Below are 25,398 nucleotides of genomic sequence, written 5' to 3' on the forward strand. Positions count from 1 at the left end.
CAGGAGGATAAAAGAAATTTGACAAAACCCTTGAGTCACATCCCCCATGGGGTCCTGCCTGCCTGCAGACCCCACCAAACCAGCTCCATGCACACGGCCCCTCAGACCCTTCCTCACCGGGCCGCCAAGGATTGACCACTATTCCAGCAATTGCAGAAAGATCTGGATCTGTAGCAGCAGGTCACTGATGGCCTTAGGCCAGGTGTCCTAGAAGCAGAGCCAAAAGCAGGGACTTGGGCAGATATGAGTTTTTAAGGGGGGGCTTTCAGGAGAAGGGAAGTGAGGGCCCCAGGAAGCAGAGGGGAAAGAGCCGAGCAAGAATGTAATATCTTCCCTCAGCCTGATCCCACAGGGAGCTCTGGAGCACAGATTGCACCACCGTGAGGCAGGGGCCAGCCAGCCCTACTGCTGTGTCAGTTACTCACTGGGGCAAGGCATCCCCTCCCGGGTAAGGCATCTCGCATCTGGAGAGGGCAGTTCTCCGGAGAAGAGACAGCTGTGAACTCTTAGCAGCCAGCACTCACAGCAGCTGGGGAAAGGTGCCCTGGCCAGGTAAACAGGATCTGGGTAAGACTCCTACAGTGTCTGCACCAGTGTGGACCAATGTAATTGTATGAAGCTCTAAAAGGAAGCGGTGAATTCATCTCTACTCAGGGATGCTTTTCAGAATATTGAACATCTGTCATGGCATGGGCACTGACCAATCAGAACACTGTGACCAACCCCAATGGCTGGCTGTAAAACATGGGCACAGCTACACCAGTGGGTATCAGCTGAATGTCAGCCCCGCCTCTGAGAAGGGATTATACCAGGAAGCAAGCCCTGCAGCCGGTGCTCTGTGAGCACCACTTTCCTGAATCCTCACAACCGCCCTGTAATGCCCCCTTTTCCTCATTTTACTGTGGAACAGCCACAGGCTCAGGGAAGTTAGGCAGCTCGTCCAAAGTCACACAGCCCAGTAAATAACAGGGCCACGACTCGCACTCAGACCTGTCTGCCTCCAGAGCCAGCGAACATTTTCCACTCTGCCTCACTGGCTTGAAAGAGATTTAAAAAGAAGGCAAGCAAAAGGAGCCCTTCTTCAAAGAGACACGAGGGTCCCTCGGTGATGCTGGGATCATGATTTTATCATGTTCAGAGGGGAATGAAAGGGACAGGAAACAAGCGGTGTGTGATCTCCTGTCATGTAGGGAGACGCTCTTTTCAGAGAAATGTGCATTCTGCAGAATCAATATGCTCTGAAGCCTCAGAGAGCCAAGGAAGACAAACAGCCCTGACCCCTGCACGTGAGAGCCCTGTTGCGAGGGATAATAGAAATTAAATGGAGTCATCTGGAGCAAGTAGGATATTAAACATTCAATATTAATGATCCGTTTCAGTCCCAAGGAAGTGAGCCTTGGGCTTTGCCCAGCTGTATGTTCTGTTGTTAAAAAGACAGACTTGTCCTGAGATGGGGAATCCTTGCCCCTCCTGCTAAAGGATGATGACAGAACTGTGTCCCCTATCCTGGCGTCTGCAAAATTTTTCCTTAAAGGACCAGATAGGTAGTAGATATTTTGTGGACTGTGTGATCTGCGTTGCAACTATCCACTCTGCTGTTGTCGCTCAAAAGTAGCCATAGACGATATGCAAATAAGTGGGCGTGGCTATGTTCCAATAAAACTTTATTGACAAAAATGGGCAGCCAGCTGGATGTGACCCACAGCCTATAGTTTGCCAACACCTGCCTATACTATTCTTTGGCTTTTCCAGGTAACTAATGCATGCAGTCTGGATGCTGGGCCATTTCCTGGCCCCAAGACATATCCCTAACTTGGGCTTTTTGTCTCTTGGGGTCATTGGCTATGCTGAAGGTCAGGCAACAGAGGTTAAATGGCACAATATGAATTCATGCCCACAAACTAAACCAGGAAAAACACTACTAGGTTGAGCATACGACACTGCTGCATTTGACCTTTTTTTAAAATAAATGTTTAAACTTTCTATTTTAGAATAGTTCTAGAAAAATGGTAAAGATCGTTAAGTTCCCATATGCCCACATATTGATGCATTATTATTAACTAAGGTCCAAATTTATTTAGATTTCCTTAGTTTTTACTTAGTGTCCTTTTTCTGGGCCGTTTATTCAGTCATTGATTTATATCAGTATGGAACCATGGATATTTGTTCTATACTTTGAGTTATAATCCAGTATTACTTTATTTTGTTGGTCAGATTGTTCCAGCTTTGACTATGGGAGCTCTTTCAGCTGGCTCCTGTGTCCCTTTGAGATCCACCCCCATCAATGGGGTGATTTGTCTTGTTTTGCTTAGTGCTTCTGAGACAGGCTGGGACCCTTTGCTGCAGTGCTTGTACCTGGACAATCCTCCAGCAACAAAATACAAAGAAACTATGAGGGACTAAAAATAGATGTGTGCACGCACAGATGGGGCAAATTATGGACAACAAGATACAAAAAGACCAAAAACCCAACTGCCACTTCTGAAGAGCCAGAGGCAAAAACAGGGTGTCGGGAGCAAAAGCAGGGTACTGCACATGCCCCGTGCACACACCACCAAAGGGGTGGGCAAAACACCTAAGCCAGCCCTCCTGCCCAATCCCTGGACACACCCCCACCCTCACCCCATATAAGGAACCAGCTCCCCCCACCTCAGAGAGCAAGTAAGGGAAACTGTTACTTGTTTTCGCTCTCCAGCTGCTGCAGCAGGGGCCCCAGTAAAGCTCCGCCTGAATTTCTTGTCTGGGCTTTTATCAATTTCTATTGATTAAGGAAGGCCAAGAACGCTGGTCGGTATCACTTCCTTACTTTCTGACACTGTACGATGTTCCCAGCTCATCTTTTATATTTCCCACCCGAGTCCTAGAATCAGACATTTCTCCACCGAGCCCGGGTGCCTTTTATTGGAGAGGGGTGTTATTAGAGAATGGAGATCTAGGCACTGGGTGTTTGTTGCTACTAAGCTCTCACTGCTTCTAGCCCTGCTCCGCTGGCAGAGCAAGGAAGCATATGTGTGTTACTAGCCTGTGTGTATGCACATATGTATAAATATTTCCATATGCAGCCATCTGTGTCTATATGAAATGTGAGTTCATACTGATGTCTCCAACTCTAATCTATCACCACAGGGATCATTCTAGTCTTCCCTCCTTTGCTTACTTGTATCCTTCCACTCCAACAATGAGAAACCTGGCTCCCATATCCACTATCCATTTACTTGTTTAATTTCAGTACGCATGTGTAATGGTTGGTTAGTCAATCATTTTGACCTATAAAAATGGCAGTTTCATACGGTTCATCCTAAACAGAAGACAAGTGTGAATTGGTGACGTGGTCTCCATATGAGTCATGGGATGGATCATGACCAACATTATTTCTAATGACCAGTCATTCATTCATCCATCAATGAATGGGTGGAGCGTTGACAACTGTTTACCCAACCACCCTATCCTGGGTTCCCCCACCTCACTGGCCATTTCCGCTCAGTCTCTCTGGCAGCTACCCCACACCGTCCAGGGCTTGACCTCCTGGCTCTTCCTCAGACCCGTGAAGCTCATTTCCTCCTCAGGGTCTTTCTAATTATTGTCCCCTCCACCCGGGCAGCTCTGCCTCCCGACCTCTGCCGAACAGGGCCCTTCTCTAATTCGGGTCTCAGCTCAAACGGCACCTCCTCAGAGTGGCCTTCCCTGACACCAATCACCCTCTTCCCCGTCGCCCTCTTCCCCTCTTTTTTTTACAACACGTTCTCATCCAGGAAGTTCTCACTCACCCCTTTCATGTCCCTCTCCTCCGTCAACATTTTGCTTCCGGAGAGTTGAGGCCCGGCCGCATGTTCTCACCACTAACACCCAGTACACAGAGCAGGGCCTGGCACAGCACAGATGCTCAACTAATGCTTGTTGAATGAACTAATGACTCTCCCCAAAATCAAACTTTACAAAGTACCCAGTAGACTAGAGGTCAGCAGACCTTTTCTATAAAGGGGCAGATAGTAAATAGTTTAGGCTTTGTGGGGCATTACAGTCTTTGCCACAGCTACTCATCTCCACTGTTGTAGGATGAAAATAGCCACGGACAATTTGTAGATGAATGGGTGTGGCTGTGTTCCCATAATGCTTTATATACAAACACAGTGGCAGACCAGATTTGGCAGGGGTGGGGGAGGCATAGTTTTGGGGTTTGTTTTTTTTTTTGGTAATTTGTAATTTTTTTTAATTGAAGTATAGTTGATTTACAACGTTGTGTTAGTTTCATGTGTACAGCAAAGTGATTCAGTTATATATATATTTTTTCACTATAGGTTATTACAAGATATGGAATATGGTTCCCTGTGCTATATAGTAGGTCCCTGTTTATCTGTTTTTTATATAGTAGTGTGTACCTGTTAATCCCAAACTTCTAATTTATCCTTCCCCCACCCCCCCTTCCCCTTTGGTAACCATAAGTTTGTTTTCCATGTCTGTGAACAGCTACTATGGAGAACAGTATGGAGGTTCGTTAAAAAACTAAAAATAGAGCTACTGTATGATCTAGCAATCCCAATCCTGGGAATATATCCAGAAAAGATGAAAACTTTTCAAAAAGATACATGCAACCCAGTGTTCATAGCACCACTGTTTACAATAACCAGGACATGGAAGCAACCTGAGGGTCCATCAACAGATGAATGGATAAAGAAGACGTGGTATATATGCACAATGGAATATTACTCAGCCATAAAAAAGAATGAGATAATGCCATTTGCAGCAACATGGATGGACATAAGAGATTATCATACTAAATGAAGTCAGACAGAGAAAGGCAAATATTATATGACATCACTTATATGTGGAATCTAAAAAAAAATGATACAAGTGAACTTATTTACAAAACAGAAATAGACTCTGGGGGCCAGAGTTTGCTGACCCCTGCCATCAACCAGTGTCAGTCTTAGACCTCATCTTCATATGTGATCAGTTCTTTGCCATCATTAACTGAGTATCAGTCATCACTTAGGTGAGGCATTCTCGAAACTGTACAAGGGAAGAAGCATTTTTAGTAGGCAACAAAATGTTCTTTCTCTGTATTCCCGCCCACCCCAGCCCATGAAAAGGAAGCGAGAGAGGCCCATCTCGAGTTTGATCACTCAGCGGCAGTTAGCCATCTCTCCTCTCGGCTCTAAGAGCAGTAACAGGATAAAAATGCAGCAGCTGTCAGCTTCCCTCCTCTTGCCAGCCGCCTCCCCTGCAGAGACTAGGCAGGGAGGGGTAGCCATCAGTCCTCAGAGGAATGGATTCCACACAGACTTGGGGACCACTTGTTCCAATGCATTCATCTATTTTACAGAATCTTCAAATTCCAAAAAGCAAATGCAAGATGGGCTGCTGTTTCATCCACAGGGTGGAACAGTGAAACAGTCACTCATCCGAAAGGGTATGTAAGCGGGCAGCATCGTAAACAACCCCAGGTGTGGGGACAGCAGGGCTGTAGTGACAATGGTCGTTATCCATCCGAAATCCTACCACTGTATCATGAAGCATAAACGCTCCCACTGAGAAGGGGGGAGGGAGGGGGTCCCCTCACACCTTCCCCCACTCCACACAGTAGGCCCACAAGAAGATGAGTTTCTCCCCTCCCCTAGGCATGTCATGATAAGGTCACAGTTATTTGCTAATGAAAAAATAAAGCCAAAAATGGTGGGTGACTTTGACCAGGCCCTGTCATCAAGTTTTGAAGGGAGTGGAGCTGACTTCTATTGGTTTTGCCCACCCGGGATCCCTTGTTTCTCTGGGAAACACAGCGACCCCCTGCAGGAGCTTCATATGGCATGGACGGAGGTGTGGCTCAGGGCTGGCCAGGGCCCCATGAGCAGTTTGCCCATCACTCCTTCACCTTCCCCAGATGGACACAGGGTCTGTGAGATGGAAGTTCTCTTTCTGTTCGGTCTGCAAATTGGGATGACACAGGCCCAACGCTGCTGGGTGACCATCTTCCACATAAGCAGAAAAATCAGAAGTCAAAAGTCAGTTTTCCCAAATTCTACTCACAGTGGAGTCCATTCCACATCTGCCCCTGCCACTGCCTCAGGCAGAGCAGTGACTGAACAAATAGAAAAGAACCGGGTTTCAATGTCTGTCAGTTTCCAGCAAAGGGGTCTTTAAGAGGTAATCACTGAGAGGTAGCGTAGAGCCTTGATGGGCGGAAAAGCATAGTCAACACACAAAGGGAAGCAGAGCCGGGAGGCTAAGACATGCCCTAGATCCAGCCATGCACGGAGCCAGACACTCCTGGGTTTCTCAACTACATGGGCAGTGAAATGCCCCATTTTGCTTAAGCTAGTTGGAGTTGGGTTCCTGTCACTTGAACCAAAAGAGCCTTGACTAATACAAGTAGAAATGCATCGATTTACTGGGAGTCTCTCAGTCACTGTCCATTCATGACAGACCTTTAGTGAGTACTGTTCCTATTACCTAATGTCGCATACCTAATGTTACCTAATGTTGCATAACCCCAAAACTTAGAGGCCTAATACAGTCATATATCATGTTCCCAGATTCTGTGAGTCAGGAATTTGGGGAGAGCTCAGCCAGGCAGTGTCACCTGGGGGGTCTCTGAAGCAGCTGCAGTTAGACGTCAGCTGGGGCTGCAGTCAACCAAAGGCTTGACTGGGGCTGGAGGATCCACGTCCAGGGCTCCTGAAGCGCATAGCTCGCAAGCTGGACTGGCTGCTGTCCAGGGACCTCAGCTCTCCGAAGGCTGTCTGCATACCCTCACGTAAGGCGGCTGGCTTCCCCCAGGGCCAAAGTGGGAAGTGCAGTGCCCTTGAATTTTTTTTTATTGAAGTAGAGTTGATTTACAATGCTGTGCCAATCTCTGCTGTACAGCAAAGTGACTCAGTTATACACATACACTACATACATTCTTTTTTTAATATGCTTTTCCATTATGGTTTACCACAGGATATTGAGTATAGCTCCCTATGCTACACAGTAGGACCTTGTTGTTCATCCATTCTAAATGGAATAGTTTGCATCTACCAACCCCAAACTCCCAGTGCATCTGTCTCCCTCCCCCTCTCCCCCATGGCAACCACCAGTCTGTTCTCTACGTCCATGATTCTGTTTGTTTCATAGATAGGTTCATTTGTGTCATATTTTAGATTCCACACATAGTGATATCATATGGTATTTGTCTTTCTTTCTGACTTACTTAGTATGATAATCTCTACTTGCAGCCGTGTTGCTACAAATGGCATAATTTTGTTCTTTTTTATGGCTGAGTGGTATTCCATTGTATATATACACCACATCTTCTCTATGATCTGTTGATGGACATTTAGGTTGTTTTCATGTTTGTGCAATGCCCTTTATGACCCCGCCTGAGAAGGCACACATCATCACTCACATCTGAGTGCCAGCCCTGACTCAGCACGCGAGGGGACCACACACAAAGGCAGTGGGGATCATCAGGGGGATGATCTTGAGGCTGGCTCCCTACCTCAGGCACCCGCCACGTGTGAGGGACTGGAAATGCAGATGATTGAGACACAGTCCTCACTCCCAGTGAACACTCAGCCTAGACAGAACGGAATGCAACTATGCAAACTTTGTCCGAAAAATCCTTCCCAACTCTCCTCATCAGGTTGCTCCAGCTTTTGAGGAAAGGGGAATCTCACCCACTGGATTTGGATTTGTGTTTAGGGAATTGGATTTAAGCATTTAGTCACATAACTCTGGCTCTGGAAACAATGCTGACGGAACAGTTAAAAGGTCCTATGGCCCGATGCTCCATTGCACACATGGCTGCATGTCACTGTGCCTTGACTAAATTTATCACAGCTTATGCCCACATCTCTGGCAGATGACATTCACTTTCTAAACCCCTGAATTATTCCCAGACAACCTGGCACACAAATGCACCGACTCATTTTGTGCAGCAGGAGTTAGCAGAGCACAGTGGTCAAGAACTCTTGCACCTGGGTTCAAATCCCACCTCTGCTACTTGGTAGCTGCCAGATCTTTAAGTCTCAGTTTCCTCCTCTGTAAAGTAGGGTTGAAAACATACCTGTGTCATAAGGTCATGTGGACAAAGCAGTTCATGCATGAAACGACTCAGCATGGTACCTGGCACATGGTCACCACTTGAGAAAGGCTAGTCTTTCCGCGAGTGCTCTTAACTCAGGGAGGTAGTCATTCACTTTTCCCTACTTTCACGAATCTTCTTTCCTTACAGACCACTGAGAGTTGGGCACAAGGACCGCCTCTTCCCTCCACCTCTCTTGCAGCCACCAGCTCCTCCCCACTACACATTCCTCACACCCACCCCTTCCCACCCCCTACTCCAACCATCCTTGCGGGTTGGTTGATAACATTCCAAACAAGTAAACCAGGAAAGACTGAGGTGAAGCCAGCACCTTGGAAGGGCACTTCCCTGTCGGTCTTTGGGGTGTCCTCACTGAGGTTGGGGCTACTTTAATAAGCAAAAAAATGTGCAAGCAATGGAGGTCTTCAGGGACCCGCCATTTTAGACATTTTTCTCAGGGAAAAAAAAATCTGTCTCATATAACTTTTGCCCCGTTCAAAAGCCTCTAACTATTCATACTTACACCTCACAGGGGAATCAGGGGAGCTGTCCTGAGATTGCCAGCAAATGAAGACAACTACAGGCAACAGAGTAGGCCCAACTTCCAAATGGACCGAGAAAGACAGCAGCCTTTTCCAGGAACGGAGCCCTTTAGAAGACCCACCACCACCAAGGGTGACATGTAGCAGTGACAGGGGTAGACTGCCACTTAATGGCAGCGCCTGGAACTGGATGGAACATATTGACATTTAGTCGTATCTTTCACGAGCTCTTAACCTTTACACTGTGTCAATAAAAAGCCCCATTAACATTTAAAAGGGATGTTTCTGGGTGTCCATTTGGAATAAGAGTTAGAACACACTCCAAGAAATGGATTATGTATCTCAACTGTCCCAGATCTCTAAGAGTTTATTTCCTTTCATGGTGAAAAAGTAACACCCGTGAAATGGCCAACAGCTCAACAGCCGCTGGCTGGAAACACAGCAGCTCTTCGGGTGGCCACCAAGGGGCCGGGAACCCTCCAGCTGACTGTCTGCACTGGTCGTGGCACCCAACAAGACATTCTGCCTTATTTTTCCTCTTTCCGTTCTGGGTCCTTCCAGAGTTGGCCTAAACATCATGCCTGGGAAGCTTCCCTAAGCTCTCAGGTGGGATCGGACCTCTGCTCTGTGACCCCTCGGCCATGTGAGCCTCCTCCACCAGGAGGCCTTCAGCTCTCCACACGGCCCTCGTCCACCTGCTGGCTTGTCTTCCACCCAACGATGGCTGGGTCGTGCGCTTGGGGGGGCGGGGCCCCGTGCCCTGTGCTTGTTCATTCCTGCAAGCACGCATGCATTCACTCATTCATTCCTTCTAGAATGCCTACTCCACACCAAGCGCTGGGGACACGATGAGGAACAAAGCAGAGGGGCCCTGTCCTCGTCCAGCTCCGTTTATACCGTCGTCTACTCTGCTCATCGCATACCCCGGTGCCTGTCACACATGGGACTCAATAAACATTGGATGGATGGATGTCCCCGCTTCCAATATAACTTATTAACTTAATTACTTCCTATAAGAATTCAACTAATGCTGTTCAAATGGTGAGCATTCCTGTGGATCCCTTATGCAAACCCGCAGCCTTCAAGCTTCACACATCCTACGTATGCATTTTGTTTGTCTCTAACATTTAAAACGTGGAAGAGTTCACATAAAACTGTCTTCCTGGCTTCTCTAGAAAAATGAACGCATGTTCCCGCAGGGCACCGGGGAGCCAGAGCCCCTGAGAACCTCAGGCTCCTTTAGATCAGGTGGGGGTGGGGCTCTTCGCTGTGCCACAACCCCTCCTCCCCTGTCTTCCTACCACCGCTGAGGCCAAAAGCCAGCTGCCGTGTGTCCTCTCGCCTTCACTCAGGACTCACGTGCCCCTCCAGGCGGCTTAGTCGGTGACCCCAGCATTAGCCCATGTCATCCAAGGACTACACCTGAGATGACCTACAACACAAACAAACGGGCAACTTTATTGAGTTTTACCTCCTAACACACCCTCCCAGTAGTAGACACGGGCTGTGTGGTTTCTAGCAGGGACCTCAACTGCACAGGGAAGTTAAGGGGAAGGTCAATCCAACAGGTGCTTGATTAGGGGGCCAGAGCCCCCATTTACTAGAACTCTTCTTGAAAATGAAGCAGAAGACTGAGGATTACATTCGCACACCACCGGCACAGCTTAAATACTTCTTTGACAAAAATAATAATAATAAATTATCTTCAACTCAGAAAATCAATTGTGCTCAGCAGAGTGACAGGAGGGTCCATTCACGGTATGGCACCGGGGCTGGGCGAGGGGCGGGTGGGGACAGGCAGCATGTCCTCCACGCCAGGGGCCTGTCCCAAGGGAGACTTCCTGGCCTCTTCCCCTCACGTCCGCCTCGTCTTCTGTTTCTTGGCTTGTCTCTTAGCGTCTTCCGGGCCACTACTGTCAGAGGCTGCCTGGCCGAGAGCTCGGACTCCCTGCAGGCGACTTGTCAGCTGCAACAGCAAGGGAATGAGCTGGAAAGAGAGAGAGTATAAGAGAGGGGGACGCCAGGAGAAGACTTCCGTCCAGTGAGACATCAGAGACCCTCCCCCATGCCGCTCCCTCCCAGGCCCCGTCACCACCTGCTCTGTGCTCTCAGGCAGATCTCAGTTCAGACCAGGGAAGGTCTTTGTACTAGAGACGGCCACCAGAGACCCAGAGGTACTCCAGGTTTAAAGGTTAGGAGAGCTGTTACAAGAGGGTTATGGCCTTGCAAGGAGGCCTTAGGAATTGGACATGACCTAAAATGCTGTAAACTCTGTAACAGTGGACGTTCTTCCACTGCCACGTCCCAGTCATGAAGGATCCCTCCCCCCGACACATCTGCTGCCCATGAGGTCTCGGGACCCCCTACCTTGTCGTGGTTGTAGCCAGCCAGCAGGATGAGCAGCGTCAGAGGCAGGGCGATGTAGGATCCCTGCGCGATGTCCTGCTCGGGCAGCTTCCTCTGCAAACATCGAGAGCACCGTCACCCCCAGACACCAGTGCTCCATCCACAGCCCTGATGTGCCCGGCTTCTGAGCCGGCCCCCCCCCGGGACCCCCGGCACACTTAGTACCCAAAGTAAGGAACCGAAGCGACGCAGATAAATCTCAAGTGAATCCTCTGCTGCACAAACCCTCCTCACTTGCTCTCTGAAGCTCCGGAATAACCAGATTCCGATAAAAAGGTGCTACTCAGCCCCGCACCCTTCACTGTCTAAACTGACAGGACAAACAGCTGCGGGCCGCAGGGGACCCCTGTGGTTGAAAAGTAGAAGGGTCTCATTTTGTTGGGTCCCAGCCGCACACATGGACTCTTTCCTACAAGGAGGCATCGAGAACCCACTGTTCCAGGCTTAGGGACACAGTGAGCAGCAAGTTAGTCCCAGAGGTCATACCCATTGAGGAGGAGAGGCAGCGCTTGGGTCCCAGGGGCCATTCACGCTTCCTTCCAGTGGAAGGACTGACTTTCATCTGGGCCAGTCAGAACAGACCACATTCCCCAGCCTCCCTCGCAGCCAGGTGGGGCCCTGGAACCAGTTCTGGCCAACGGTACAGGAAGAGAAGTGACGGTGCAACACCCAGGCTGTACTCTCGGAGAGAAATGGTGGGCCCTCCCTCCTTGCTGGCCAGACAGCCTCCAGCCAAGTGCGCCATTTCGGAAGGTTGGAGACGTGCTGGAGGATGGCAGAGCCACGGGAGAGAAGGAGCTGCAGGCCCCGGCACCTTGGAGCTGCCATATGACCCCTGGACTGCTCACTCCTGGTGCTGACATAAGACAGAAGCTTCCCTCTTGCTAAAGCCCCTGAAATGCTGGGTCTCTGTAACAGCAAATGAACCTATATCCTAACTAGCCCACTCCACCCTGACAACAGAAACAAATAAATTAAAAGCTAACTTTCGGTTGACGATGAAACAGGTTAACGGGCCAGAGCACTGGTTCTCAAGATACAGCCCAGGGGCCTCCCTTTCAGGAGATCTGCATGGTCCAAACTATTCTCATAATAATACTAAGATATTACGTGCCATTTTCATGCTCTTACAAGTATACAGTGGACTTCCCCAGAGGCTGCAAATGTGATGATGTCATGACTGTAACAGGTAATGGGACGTGTGACTTATGGATTCTTGTGTTTTCAGCATTTCTCAGTTTTAATTTCTAATATGATAAATATATATATAACCCATATAAATCACAGCTCTTTGAGATTTGCAACAATTTTTAACAGTGTAAAGGGGTCCCAAGACCAAAATATCTGAGAACACGTAGGCTGGAGAATGACTGAGGGGCCTTTTGACCTGAGATGAGTGAGGCAGAGTGACATGGTCCCTTAATAAACAGAAGGGCAGGAACAGATTTCCATCCCTAACTGCCTACTTCAACATTTTTTGACATGTCTTAGATCCCAAACCATTTTCCATTAAAGTAAATCCTTAAGGAGAAGTTGAAGTCAGTGGGAAGTTACAGAGCGATTATGAGAAGAAGCCTTGAGGACCGCGGTCCAGGCTCCAGGCCAGGTCTTCCCGTGTAATCTCGGGCAGTCACTTTAAGACTAAGTTGATTCAACTATAAAATGGGGATAATACAGACAACACCTACTGCAGGCGAATGTTGTGAAAGTTCAACAAGATGAGGTGTGTGGGGCGGTCAGCAGTGCGTGAAATACTGGGTCAAGCATCAACAACGTGGCTGTCGGTACTGACATTCAACACGGGATAAAGCAAAGCGCCCTTACGGCCCTCATAAGCGTATAGCAATGAGCTGTCCAGCAGACGGCTGGAACGTGGTAAAACCCGGATCTGCTGACCACTCCCAGGTAAGTCACTCAGCCTCTCTGAGCCTCCATAAAAAATGGAAGAATGGCACCTCCCCATGGAAGGATTGTCGTGAGGACCAGCAGGACACCCCGCCAGGCCATCCCTTCCCTGGCACATGGCCCTACTCTCACCGTCTCAGATGTGGGACCACACTCCTGGCAGCAGCTACGAGGCCTGGCTGCTCAGCCCCCACCAAGTGGCACCTCTGTTCTGCCCAGGCCGCCTACGTGGCTCCCTGCACCGAGGGAGTGTCCTGGCGAGCCCTGGTAGGTGTCCCAGGCTGCAGCCCTAGCGCCGTCCATAGAGGCTCTCTCCCTCCCCTAGGGTCACCATGCACCTCCACTCGGAGACAAATAGTTCCCCTACGTGCTCATCTATTTGGCACTTTGTGACCGAGTCTCCGCTGAGCGGAACTGGGAGGAACCCTCTATTCAGGTAAGATCATGGGCCAGGTCATCGAGCACGAGCCAGAAACCAGCAGAGGAGCCACGTTCGAGTCCGGGCTCTGCCACGCACGAGCCCCCAGCCTTCTCTCTACATCAGGGGTGATGACTCCCACCAACTTCCTACACGGGATGGGCTCTGAAAAGCACTCAGTGGTACCTGGAACCATTCTTCACACCCTACACCCAGAAACTCCTTCCTCCTTACCGTGGGATTAAAGATCAAGGTGATGTGTTTATGATAGCCCACTGCCGTGAAGGACACTTGCGGCAGGACGTAGTCATACTGGGACCTGGGCAGCGTGGAGTCCAGAAGCACCACGTAATTCTGTGCACAGGGAAGAAGTTGTTGTTTTCATAAAGGACAGCTGGGGCAAAGCAAAAGAAAACTAACTCCTAACGTATGACTGTGATGTAAAGGACTTTATATTTCTAAAGAAATCCCCAAGTTTACACTTCCAAGCCTAGGTTGCTAACTCCCAAGGGGCGGCCTCAGCAGGCTATTCCAGCACTGACAGCCGTGCATCCCTGATGTCTCTGAAGAGGCGCTCAGAGCTTGTTTTTACAAGCGTATCCAACCACTGCACCTACGGTGGTCCTTGGAGAATATGACTTTATGAAACACATACAGTTCTGATGAGTCAGTTCTGATGAGGGGGGCACATGATCAAACTGAGGAAGACTGTTTTTAATCTAAAACGAGGTTGACTTTCAAGGGACGATACTTAAGTGGCTCATTAGCTGGCGAGTTCTAAGACGCAGCGTCTCTGCAGTGGTTCCAGTGACGGTCATGGTCCTGGTGTGCTGAGCCCCGACCAGGGGCCCGGTGCCATGAGCACATTAGGCAAATGCCTGTTCTGCTCTCAACCACTGACAAGATCAGGATTATTGCCCCCATTTCACAGATGGGGAGAGCGAGGCCTGAAGAAGTGAAGCATGACGTGCCCAGGGTCTCTCAGCTGTAGGGTACCGAGCAGGCTGTGAGCCCAGGAGTCTGTGTCCATGGTGTTGTGCTGCCGAAAGTGGCTTGATTACAAAGGGCACCTGGAGAAGTGGGGAGGAGGCCCCAAACTCCATCACAACCTGCTTCGTTATTTCACAGCCATTTCATGCTGAAAAAGGCCATAGAGTATCATCCCCGTGGCAAATGGTAAGAAGCCGGGGGAGGGACCACACACACACAGGCTCGCTACTCACACCCTCAGGCTAAGTCCCCCGGAAAGGGACCAAGTTCTCTGCAAAGTTTGCTGCCACCGCGCCAGCCACGATAGCTTGCTCTGCCCAATTAAAATGGATAGGAAACATCCTATAATCAGTAAGTGATGAACATTAAGGCCTCGGTTAAATAGATTATGGTATTTCCTCTATCATGGACTACTGTGCAACCGTTAAATATCATGCTATGGAAGATTTAACGATGGGGAAATTATTTGTGATATAGTTTTCATTGAAAAGCAAAGACTACAAAACAATGTACAAGCAAAGACTACAAAACAATGTACGAAAAAGTCCCAGCTTTCCATTATCAAAATAAATATATATGTGTATTTATATTTATACACACATGTGCACATGAATCAAAAAAAGACCAAAAGGAAACCTACCAGCACATTAACAGTGGTTACTTCTGGATGACGGGATTATGTCTGATTTCCACCCCCCTCCCCAATCTCCTGCCATGAATGTGTATTATTTTTGTAAATAGAAAAAGAGCTAATTCCAAAAAAATAATCCTTAGAGAGCCCCACCTCCTCTGATTCAGAAAGCACGACATCAACTGTGCCAGCAAGGTGGTATGAGGGGGAAATGGGAGAACTGTGTTTCCTTAGCTGAAAAGTGCAACCACTATGACAAAGACGGAAAGCAGAGTGGAGCGGGCATCACCTGGCCGTCTCTGAGCAGGGGCGGGAAGTGGAAGAAGAGGGATTGGCCCAGGGAGACCGTCTGGATCGGGTTGTCCAGGTTGTCACTTTTGTAAAGCTTTACCTGGAGAGCAGAGACAAAGAGGGCGTGCTTTTAAAACTGAAAACACGATAAACATTGCATTTCAGACACCCTCGGGTCAGCTTACCTCTTGTGGGGAGAGGATCTCTGGAAACATGGATCTTTGAAAGAGCAACCGTCCACCCCTGACAGGCCATTCCTAACGCATCTGAGATGCCAGTGACGTGACACGTGTCGAAATGTTAAGATTTTAAAATAGATTCTGATAACTTATGTTAACACTCAAAATAGTGTAGTGATACTATTGAAGAGAATAGCTTCTAACATGTCTATAACATGCCAGGCCTGCTACAGGCACTTCACATACATCGTCACCAACCTTGGCTATTAAACAGGCATGGTAGTCATCCCCATGGAGACTCAGAGAGCCTGCGTCACCTAAGGTCGCACAGTTATCGCCTGGTAGAGCCTGGGACCCAGCCCTCCTCACTGCTGGCCTCGCCCACCTGGCGTGGCCTACCACATGCTGTATCCTCAACCCCACAGGTATTCCTTAAACTTGAAATGCATTCCCATTTTGCGTTCGGTTCTCTGGCTGCTTCCAGAAGCAATTCAGTGCTTTGTTGGTGGCCCTTCTTTCTCTCCAGCCCAGGTTCGCTGCCTGTTCCCACTACCATCTGCAATGGGGCGTGTGAGACACGGAAGGTACAGCCCTGGCACCATACCCTCCCTCCAGTTTCCCCATCCCTGTCCAGGCCTCTTCACACTTGGGCATCACCCACCAGGCCCACAGACAACATGCCCGCAGCCCCTGAAGGGCAGCTGAGGTGAGTTAACCTAAGCACATGTTCTCACTCAAGTCAAATGCTTCATTGTATATATTACATGTGCCTCTGAAAAATACTTCCCCATGGCGATTCATTAACATCGTTCCAGGCATCACAGGGCACTGTACAGACACTTCTTCCTTAACTGCAGACATGCGGGTTCTGTTAGAGCTCCAGCAGGCCTTAAGAGGCCACTGAGTCCAACTCCGTGGTATCACAGAGCAGGGGACAGAATCTAGAAAGTGACGAGGTGCTTTGCCCTAAAACCATCTTTCCGTTTTAGACTCCAGATTGTATTGCTCGTTCATTAGGTTTCTACTGTGATGCTTCCAAAGACACACACGGCTGGCAAAACAGTGATCTGAAACTGGACCACGTGTCTCTCCAGCAATCAGGAATCATTCCCCCAGAGGCATGCTGGGATTGAAGATTCTTAAATCTCAACCTCAACCCTCAGCTAAAGCAAGCACTAGACAGGCCCGGATATCCTGCTCCCTCTCATCTTGAAGCCGGAAAGAACAGAGCACTTGAACCTTAAAAATCTGGCCTTACCCATAATGTAGGAAGATACTCGGATGAAGTGATCACATTTCCACTCAAGTCAAACTGATTTATCTGCCGGAAAACTATGATGTTCACATCATCAATGTCGTTATTCCCAACCTGAGAAGAGAGAAGGAAGACTGGGGTTGAGGACGCTGCAAGGGGGACCTCTACTCCAGCCGGGGGATCTCCTAGGAGCTATTTCCTAGCTGACTTCACTTTGTATTCAGGGAGCAAAGCTTGCCGTTCCAGCAGCCTGAGTCTATGGTCCCAAACTGACAGGAGATGGGCGACACCTGGCCCATGGGCACGCTTTGTTTGACAAGCACAGTTTTTTCTTTTTCTAACTTTTAATGACTTGTCAACATTCAAAAAAAGCAATTTCATTTTAAAAAAAGCCAGATTTCCCAGCTTTTCTTGAAAAAAGGGAAAGATGTTCTTGCCTGGCAGGGATTGGCAGGAGCCAAGCTCCAGCTGCCCCCCCCGGGTGGGTGAGTGCCCCCGTTTGTGACCTTTTCATATGTGGGACCATAGTCCACATGGCTGCCTGTGATCCTGGTCTGAGTCCCCATGGCAGGGAAATACAAAATTATAAGACATAGCCATCACAACCATTTAAAATGCCAGATGCCATAAAGACATGAAGAAAACTCACTTTCTAGGTCAAAAAGTCCTAAATGGCCCACCGGCCTCCTAACCCCTCATAATCTTTATGCTTAATGCCACCTAATAAAGCCAGCAAGAGGCAGGCCCTCTCGTCCACCCAAGCCCTCTACTCTAGCGAACAAGACTTATTCTATGGAAGAAAACCTCACTGAAAATGATTCCAAGGCCACTTCCTGGGACCTGGAGGGCTGCCTCTTTAGGGATCAATTAGCTAAGTTGTGATCCTAAAGATCAAGAGGCTCTCCTTGGTGGGAAAACAAGGTCATCTAAATATAAGAAAAGTGGGCAGCCCCATCACCAATTAAGCCCATGTTCTCTTTATTACCCTCCCTTGATTTGAAATGCTACTTAGCCCTTAAGATCCTTAACTTGCAGAATAATGATGGGAACTTGCAGGGGAAGTGGGGAAACAACAGCTGGGATTTCTTCTCTGTACGCACGACAGCGATGCTATTCATTAAAAGCCCAAGAAAATGCTGCTTGTGAAAATGACACTATTCCAAGAGGGCCCTTAATTAGGATTTAAAGCGCCCCCCGCACCCCGCCCCAGCCGAAACAGATGAAAGGCAGACAGCCACAGGAGTGCTGAAGGATTTTTGATCAGGGAAGCAATCATGCCACGATTCCACTGAAGAATTTCATGTCATACCGCAATGACCCGGTGGTGAGGCAGGGCCCGTTCAATGTGGTCGTTGCCTTCTGCCTTGAGCTGAACGTGGTATACACATCCCGGCTGCAAACAAAAGCAGGAGTCACTTCTTTGGAAAGGGGCTTGTCACGAGACCTGATCTGAGCCTGCTCTGCCTGCAGGCCCCCATCAGAAGGGTGCCTTCCTGTTCCACCTCAGTTCCTAAGATGTGGCCTGTTAACCTTCTTAAGAGTTCCTTGAAAAAGCACCCTGATGCAGAAACATTTTCCTGAAGTTCTACAATTCCTTCAAACCCCATTCAGTTTCTCCTACCCAACGGAAATTAAATGTGGTTTCTGATTCCAAAACTGCAAGCATGATATGCTTATTCTGATAAAATTATTCTTCCCTTGCTGCCCAGCCCGCCCCTCTAGCTGTGTATGTGCACTGAATGGTATCTGGAATGACATTCCCAAAGGGATATTATTTCTGGGGAGTGGGATTTGAGGTTTTCCCTTTTTTAAAACAAATTTCTTCTTTATACATTTTATTCTATTCCTCAAATGTATAGGCATATATGATGTTTACCAAAAAAAAAACCCACACTTTTCTAAAAAAACTTTTTTTGTTGACACTGCACACATGAAGGATGTATATTATTTACTTAGATAATTTTTTGGCAGATAGCAGTAAAGTACTTTGTTCTAATAAAGCCAGCAGATTATGACAATTTTCCAATAGAGGGAAGTAAACTGCCTTAAAGAAATGAAGTTTTTTGTTTGTTTCTCACATTGCTGTATGGGCTAGTTGCAACTCTTAATAAAGAAAGATATGAGTTCAAGATATGAGCCTTCTCGGAAGGCTGCAAATCAGACAAAATTAGCTTTACGCAAGGCTTTAAGAGTATAAAAGAACCCACTGTTTGTCAACTTCTGAACTACTTTTTTTCTTACACACTTATTAAAAGAAAAGATCTGCATCTTTCTGCAAAGGATGACAGATCACTTATACTAGCGGGGTTTTAAAAACTTTTAAAACAACCAATTGCTGATCATCAACTGCACACTGGACCCGATGACACATTAGGATCTAGAGCCGGGGCCAAGTTCAAAGTTGACCGTGTGCATCCAAGAGGGACAACCCTGAGATCGTAACTGTTGATCTATACGTTAGCGAGGATAACACGGCCCTGGTCTCCTAAAATCGTGTGCACTGTTACCTTCTTCTCTGTGTGCGGGCAGAGCAGTGTCCGAAACGGCATTCGCTCTACATTAACCAGGGGCCCTTCCAGGTGGTAGCTTAAGGGTGATTTTTTTTTTTCCCTTTCAAAATTTTATCCTTTTTGATATGTTGCTTGAACTATTTTAAAATGAGCACACGGGTACCTTTACAGAGACAATAAAGCTATTATTAAAAAAACAAGAACAATCAAATTTATGATCACCAATGGTGATTGCATTAATTCACTTTATAGCTCAGTGAGGACTAGCAGCATTGGGTCTGGTTCAAAATATCTACCTGCACCTCAGAAAGGAAAGACATGCATAGCGATTTGTAAAGAAAAGAAGGGACGGGCACTGCTGAAGATGGGAACAATGGGCACTGCCCTCTCATGCCCATGCCCAGCCGGGCAGGAGCCCATCGGGCAGCTGCTCCCATCCTAACCGGCCCGACTCCTCGCTCCTGGCCGGCTGACTCTGGGATTCACCTTCAGCCTCTGGCAGCAACACCTAGGGATGCAGCTTCTCACCCAAGATGCCTTGACAAGTACACTGACCGGAAAGATCAACTGGGGAAATGAATTCTAACGGGGGTTGAAATCTTTGGGAAATGTTCAACAAGGGCTCTCCAGCCCGGCATCCTCTGGGAGACTGGAAAACTCAAATCTAAACCCTAGATGGGAAACGTCTAGCCTTAGGCTATTCCTCCAGAATCTGAGGCCTGGCACGTGAAAAAGGCGTGGGCTGCCACAAGGGGGCGACTCTAAACAACACTGAAACCACTAATGAATTAACACCTATTACGAGGAGGGTGTGGGGCAGCATCATTTAAAATGGAAATCTATTGTCGTGGAGAAGAAAATGATATTCGGTTTAGTTAAATAAAATGTGTTAAGTTGGTGAGTTTAGAGAAACATGTCTGGGCCACTAAGACCCTCGGAAGAACCAACACGGTGATGCGGAATCTGCATTCCTACAACCATAAGAGGGAGGTGAGCCTGAAACACCGAGTCCCCCCAGCCCCGGCCAGGGGAAGGCAGATTGAAGTGCACAGGCTCCTGCGAGGCCATCCACCTGCTGCTAACTTAGACCAAGAAAAGCTGCAAGCAAACACCTAAGCTGGCAGTTCTGGTGAGGACCACCTCAGGGGAAGGTGCTGTCTGTTCTTGCTTTTACCACTTACGGAGTCAGTGTATCACACACTGCTCCATGTGTTTTACGTGTATTAACTCACTTAATACTCACAGCCATCCTGGAAGGTAGACATTATTCTCATCCTCACTTTACAGATGATGAAACACACAAAAAGCATGAGACACTTGCCTGAACTTACACAGCTAAGAAATGACGGAGGCAGGGAGAAAGGCATTAGTGCAGCCCACGAAGGACTAAATTTCAAAGGCTGGGCCTGCACTGAAGGCAGGAGACAGAGAAGCTGGCTCTAAGGACCCGTCGCCCCTCCCGGGGCCCTGGCTACAGCCGGCCTGGGGGGCGGGGGACATCCATGCTGCCGCCACCACTCTGTGCTCTCTGGAACCACTGCTACGAGGAAGGAAAGCAGGCCTGGGGGACAGCAGGGAGCAGTGTCCCGGTGGCAGCATGCTCCACAGAGGGTGGGCCTCTCCAAGGGCAGAGGAGAGCGAGAAGGGAGCGTCGCGGTCAGGCCATCCAGACTCCTGCGGGAGCAAGAGCGCCGCTGTCTCGCCGAGTCTGAGGAGAAGATACTGAAGACGGGGAGTGGTGGGCAGAGGGCACAGGGAGCCCACCTGTGGGTGTGCATCCGGCTGGGCCATCAGAGCATACGTTCTCCAGTCCTCCCCAAGCCCATCTTCCTCCTTCAGCTTTTTGAACCCTCCTCATTCACCAAGCAACCTCCTGACCTGACTTCCCCATATCTGCGGGTGGGGATGGGCGGACAATGGACATGGATGTTCTTACCTTTGGGAAAGGACAGCATCGCCCCAACATACCTAAGTAAACTGGCAAACGGATTTGCATCTCAGCTCATGCGATTCAGGCAAACATCAGTCAGTTGCCAAGAGGTGTACGACTATCCCTGGGGTCAACTAAGAACATCCAGTTTGTGAATCTGAAAGGCTGAGGACCAAACCCTGGATCCAAGTGGCCCTGTCCAGTGGGTGCCATCAACCCACATTCTGGTTTGGTGACTCCTACTTAGTGTCTGCTGAATGAGCAAATGAATGCATGGATGTGCAAGTAAAAGTGAGGAAAAAGGCACCATAAATTCTGAACCAAATGTTGCAATTGAGCAGCCAAAAGGACAAATAAGTCGGTTATTTGGCCTGCACAGAGTTGTGGGTTGTTTTTTTTTTTTAATTGGTTGTTAACCTTCTAAAAATCAGAAGTTTTCACATTTTTACAAACTCAAAACGATCTGGCAACCCTGAGTCTGTCTTCCCACACAGCTGTGTAGAGCTGGAGCTGAGTGGCAGCTGCCCCCTTCTCGTGGGCCAGGCCCTCTCCAGGGCCCCGCAGTCCACACCACTCCCTACCAGGCACCCAGCATCCTCCAGCCTTTCACACTTGTCTTCTGGCGCCACAGGCATCTGGTTTGAGAGCCCTGGCCTGAGCCACACTACCCATGCTAGGCAAAAGGTGCCCCAAACCCATGGTTTTCCACCTTTATTTCACTACAAAACCCCCAACCCAGTACATCAGCTACATAAAAGGTAAGTATGTCAGCTACAATAGGGATTGGGAAGAGTTCCAGAACCTACGCTGCCCTGGCAATGCTCTCGACCCCATTCCTAGTAGTCTTGGGGGTACCACAAGGCACTGCTGAACCCGGTATGCAAAAATCCACTAATGAAACACGTCCAAAGGCTCACCAGCAATCCACGTAACCTGAACTTCCCTTCTTCGTCTGTCACGGTGTCTTCTCCATAAATACTGCAGTCGTTCTGGCCCACTGCTTCCACGGCAACACCCTGTTCTGGTTCTCCATTTAAGGAAGAAACTGTACCATAGCAACTAGAGGGACGAGAGAAGAAACAGAACATGACATTCTTGGGGTTTTCTGAAGCACACAAAAGATTTCAGGGAAAGTGTCCTGCATTTACTAACAATTTACAGTGCAAAATAGCTCAGTGGAGAACAGCCCCAAATGACCCAGACAACTCAGTTCTAGCTGTGTCACTTGCAAATCGAGCCTTCCTGCCGGAGGGCTCAGGCCAGCCAGAAGGTTGTCATCAATTTCTCTTCTTGTACATTCTAAAGGATGCTCCAGAAAATTGTAATTAAAAAAGGATAAGCTTTATTTTATTCCACTTTATTGTATTTTGTTAAGCTTTAATTTAAATAATGAAGCATCCAATAAAATGAAAATAAGTCACTTCCCCTTTCATTCCATTTTTATATTCGATTGAAAATGGTCCGTTTTTCTAAACCCACTCTTTCTGATTAATCGATCTTTGCCTCGAGTGCCTTTGTAAATGTGTATAAATATATTTATTAATATTTGTATAAACTGTCTCTGAAAGTATTCAGAAACACTGGAAAACCTAGGTAGCTCAGAGACCAGGATAGGAGGGAAACTTCACATTGTACAGACTCTTTCCAGCATTTCCAAGTTTCACTCAAGTGAATGCATTTCCTCCTTTTCAAAATGTAACTCCCTCAAGTTTCAGACTTTTTTAAAAAATGAAAATTTTTAGGAACTAAATAGGGTCTTTCAGGCCAATTTCAAAATAGGAACTTTGTGACTGAATCATTCGTTTGAAGGGAGTTCCCTGTTGGCCTAATTGTTAGGATTCAGCACTGTCACTGCTGTGGCCTGGGCTCGATCCCTAGTCAGGGAACTGAGATCCTGCAAGCTGCCCGGCATGGCCAAAATTAAAATTAAGAAAAAAAAAGGGGGGGTGTACACTTGTTGGAGATATTAGAAGAAAACGGCAGCAGTCAGGAGCCTGTGGACCTCATATCTTATATCCCTTGTCTTCCAAATAAAATCAGTATGAAGACTGGGATGAGTTTCTAGAGAATAGAAGCGTGAGTGTGATCCCACAGCCCGGGCTTGGGAGAGGGGGGTGCAGGTGGGGCTGCCTACCTGTAGGCCGTGCGGTAGCCGGTGATGGTGATCTTCAAGTTCTGCCCCTCCTGCACCTCGATCATCTGCGAGGATGGCTCAAACCGGAATTCTTTCATCATGGGCTTGAAGTAATACTGGCCGGGGCTCTGCCGAGAGACAACCACAAACTGAGCCTCTGCTGCAAATCTAGGTATGGCTTCAAAGGGGGCGGCTGAAGTCATGATGGACCAGAATTAGGCCCAAGAGCTCCATGGCTTCCTAGACACCCAGAAATGGTAACTCTAACTCTACAATAAATCATTACAGTGACAGCAATTACAAGTCTAACAGCAGCTGTCATCATGGTGTGCCTATAAGAACGCTGTGGGGTAGAAATCATATGTGAATTTTATGAAGGAAGCAACTGACGCTCAGAGAGGTCAAGTAACTTGCCTGAGATGACCCAGCAAGTAAGTAGCAGATGGAAGATTTGAAGCTGGGTGCGCATCACTGCACAGCATGTGATCTTTCGGATACACCTCACTGCCTGTTTGCCACATCCCTGTAACAGTCACTTTATTCCCAGGACTGACAAGATGGCCAACTGACGTGCACTCCTGAGTGCCCACCACTCAGGGCCTCATTGTACATCCCCAGTGAAAAATGGGTGCTATCCTCCCACCATGGGGCGTGTGCTTTGCAGAAGAAACACAAGCTCAACCCCCAAACAAGACTCGGCATTATAAACAGCACGATCCTGTGGTGAAACAAAGGGATGCCTGAGACAGGAGCCGCTGTGGCCGGGGTAATTAATTACACTGTCTCAGTGACAAGGGGGTGACCAGAAAACAAGAAGTCTGTGCAGAAGGGAACACGAATCAGCAGCATTAAGTTCTAGTGAGAGCAATCCTCTAATTACGTCTGGTCCCCGAAGAAACGTAAAACACTCCAGGCTGGTTTTCTGTTCTCACGTTGTCAAGCAACACACAAGTCACGGCCGCCGTGTCCCGGCACTCTCACGGGGGAGTCAGGCAGGCAGTAAACTACCAGACACCTTACCAGGTTTGAGAAGGTCAGAATGCCGTTGTCCTGAGTCAAGAGGTTGGAACGAAACACACCACCGCTGAGGGATAAGAGGACCCCAGGGAGGGGCTGGTCGTCTTCAGCTTTTATCTGGGGGTGGAAAAAGGAACCCCAGAGCAAGGTTAATTCATATTAACCATGAACAAGTCAAGAGGTAATCCTTAATGGGTTGTTTTTCTTTTACCGTTATTCACTGGGGGAGACAAAAGGTCTCCTCTTCATCCCCAGGGTAACCAATGTTAATAGTTTGGTATGCAGCCTTCCAGAACTCTCTGTGCCCACACAAATCTTATCAGCATTATGGCTGCTGTTGACGGACTTCATAAGTGATCTGGTGGGGCTGGGGGAGGCCCCCTAAACTGTACGGTTCTGTAACTGCAAGTTGCTTTCTCTGCCCTCAGCCACTTTCCCGGCTGCCCTCGTCCACCAGTCCCCACCGATCAGCCTCGCTGCTTCGGAACAGCTGCACATCATTCTAAAGCAGAGGTCAGCCAACAATGGCACACAGGCTAGCCATCGAGTTTAGTGATGGAAAAGGAGAGACGATCTGAATGTCCCTGAGCGTGTGTATCCTTGTGCACTTAAGTTTTTCTTTTTCCGAACAGTCAATTCCTAGGAGTAGAATTGTCGGAAGTGTGCACTCAAAATTCAGAAAGAAACCCCCAAACTGCCCTCCATGGTGGCTGTAACCATTTCCAGCTCCAACAAATTACCTATGTGTGGGAAAATGCGTGCTCGCCAAGAAGATGGATATTGTCTTGATTACTGCAAATCTCACCCCAGACCCAGTGTTCCTTTGCATTTCCCCAGTGACTACCGAAGTCGAGTGTTTCCTGTATGTTTATGAGTGACTTGGATGATTTCCGTGAACTGCCTTTCATATCCTTGGTTCATCTTTTCTCTGTTGGGTTGTCTTTTTTTTTTTTAATTTAATTATTTATTTATTTTTGGCTGCATTGGGTCTTTGTTTCTATGCACGGGCCTTCTCTAGTTGCGGCGAGCATGGGCTTTCTCTTGTTGAAGAGCACAGGCTCTAGGCACACAGGGTTCATTACCTGTGGCACACGGGCTCTAGAACGCAGGCTCAGTAGTTGTGGAGCACGG

The 25,398-nt window shown here is 48.2% G+C and overlaps 1 protein-coding gene across 1 annotated transcript in view; it reads right to left on the bottom strand.

Moving 5' to 3' along the window:
* Positions 1-10,034: 10,034 nt before the first annotated feature.
* The window catches only part of LOC115867691 (BOS complex subunit NOMO1), a 52,510-nt gene continuing 37,146 nt past the window's right edge, over positions 10,035-25,398 (bottom strand). Inside the window, exons 23-31 of the mRNA XM_030884060.2 lie at positions 24,271-24,384; positions 23,251-23,378; positions 22,034-22,175; positions 17,986-18,069; positions 16,680-16,790; positions 15,241-15,342; positions 13,565-13,684; positions 10,969-11,061; positions 10,035-10,588 (exon numbers count right to left, since the gene is read on the bottom strand). Of these exons, the coding sequence (XP_030739920.1) occupies positions 10,457-10,588; positions 10,969-11,061; positions 13,565-13,684; positions 15,241-15,342; positions 16,680-16,790; positions 17,986-18,069; positions 22,034-22,175; positions 23,251-23,378; positions 24,271-24,384 (1,026 nt within the window). The 3' untranslated portion in view covers positions 10,035-10,456. The remainder of the gene's footprint in view (positions 10,589-10,968; positions 11,062-13,564; positions 13,685-15,240; positions 15,343-16,679; positions 16,791-17,985; positions 18,070-22,033; positions 22,176-23,250; positions 23,379-24,270; positions 24,385-25,398) is intronic.

This window comes from Globicephala melas, chromosome 15, assembly GCF_963455315.2.
Source record: "Globicephala melas chromosome 15, mGloMel1.2, whole genome shotgun sequence".
Classification (NCBI taxonomy): domain Eukaryota; kingdom Metazoa; phylum Chordata; class Mammalia; order Artiodactyla; family Delphinidae; genus Globicephala; species Globicephala melas.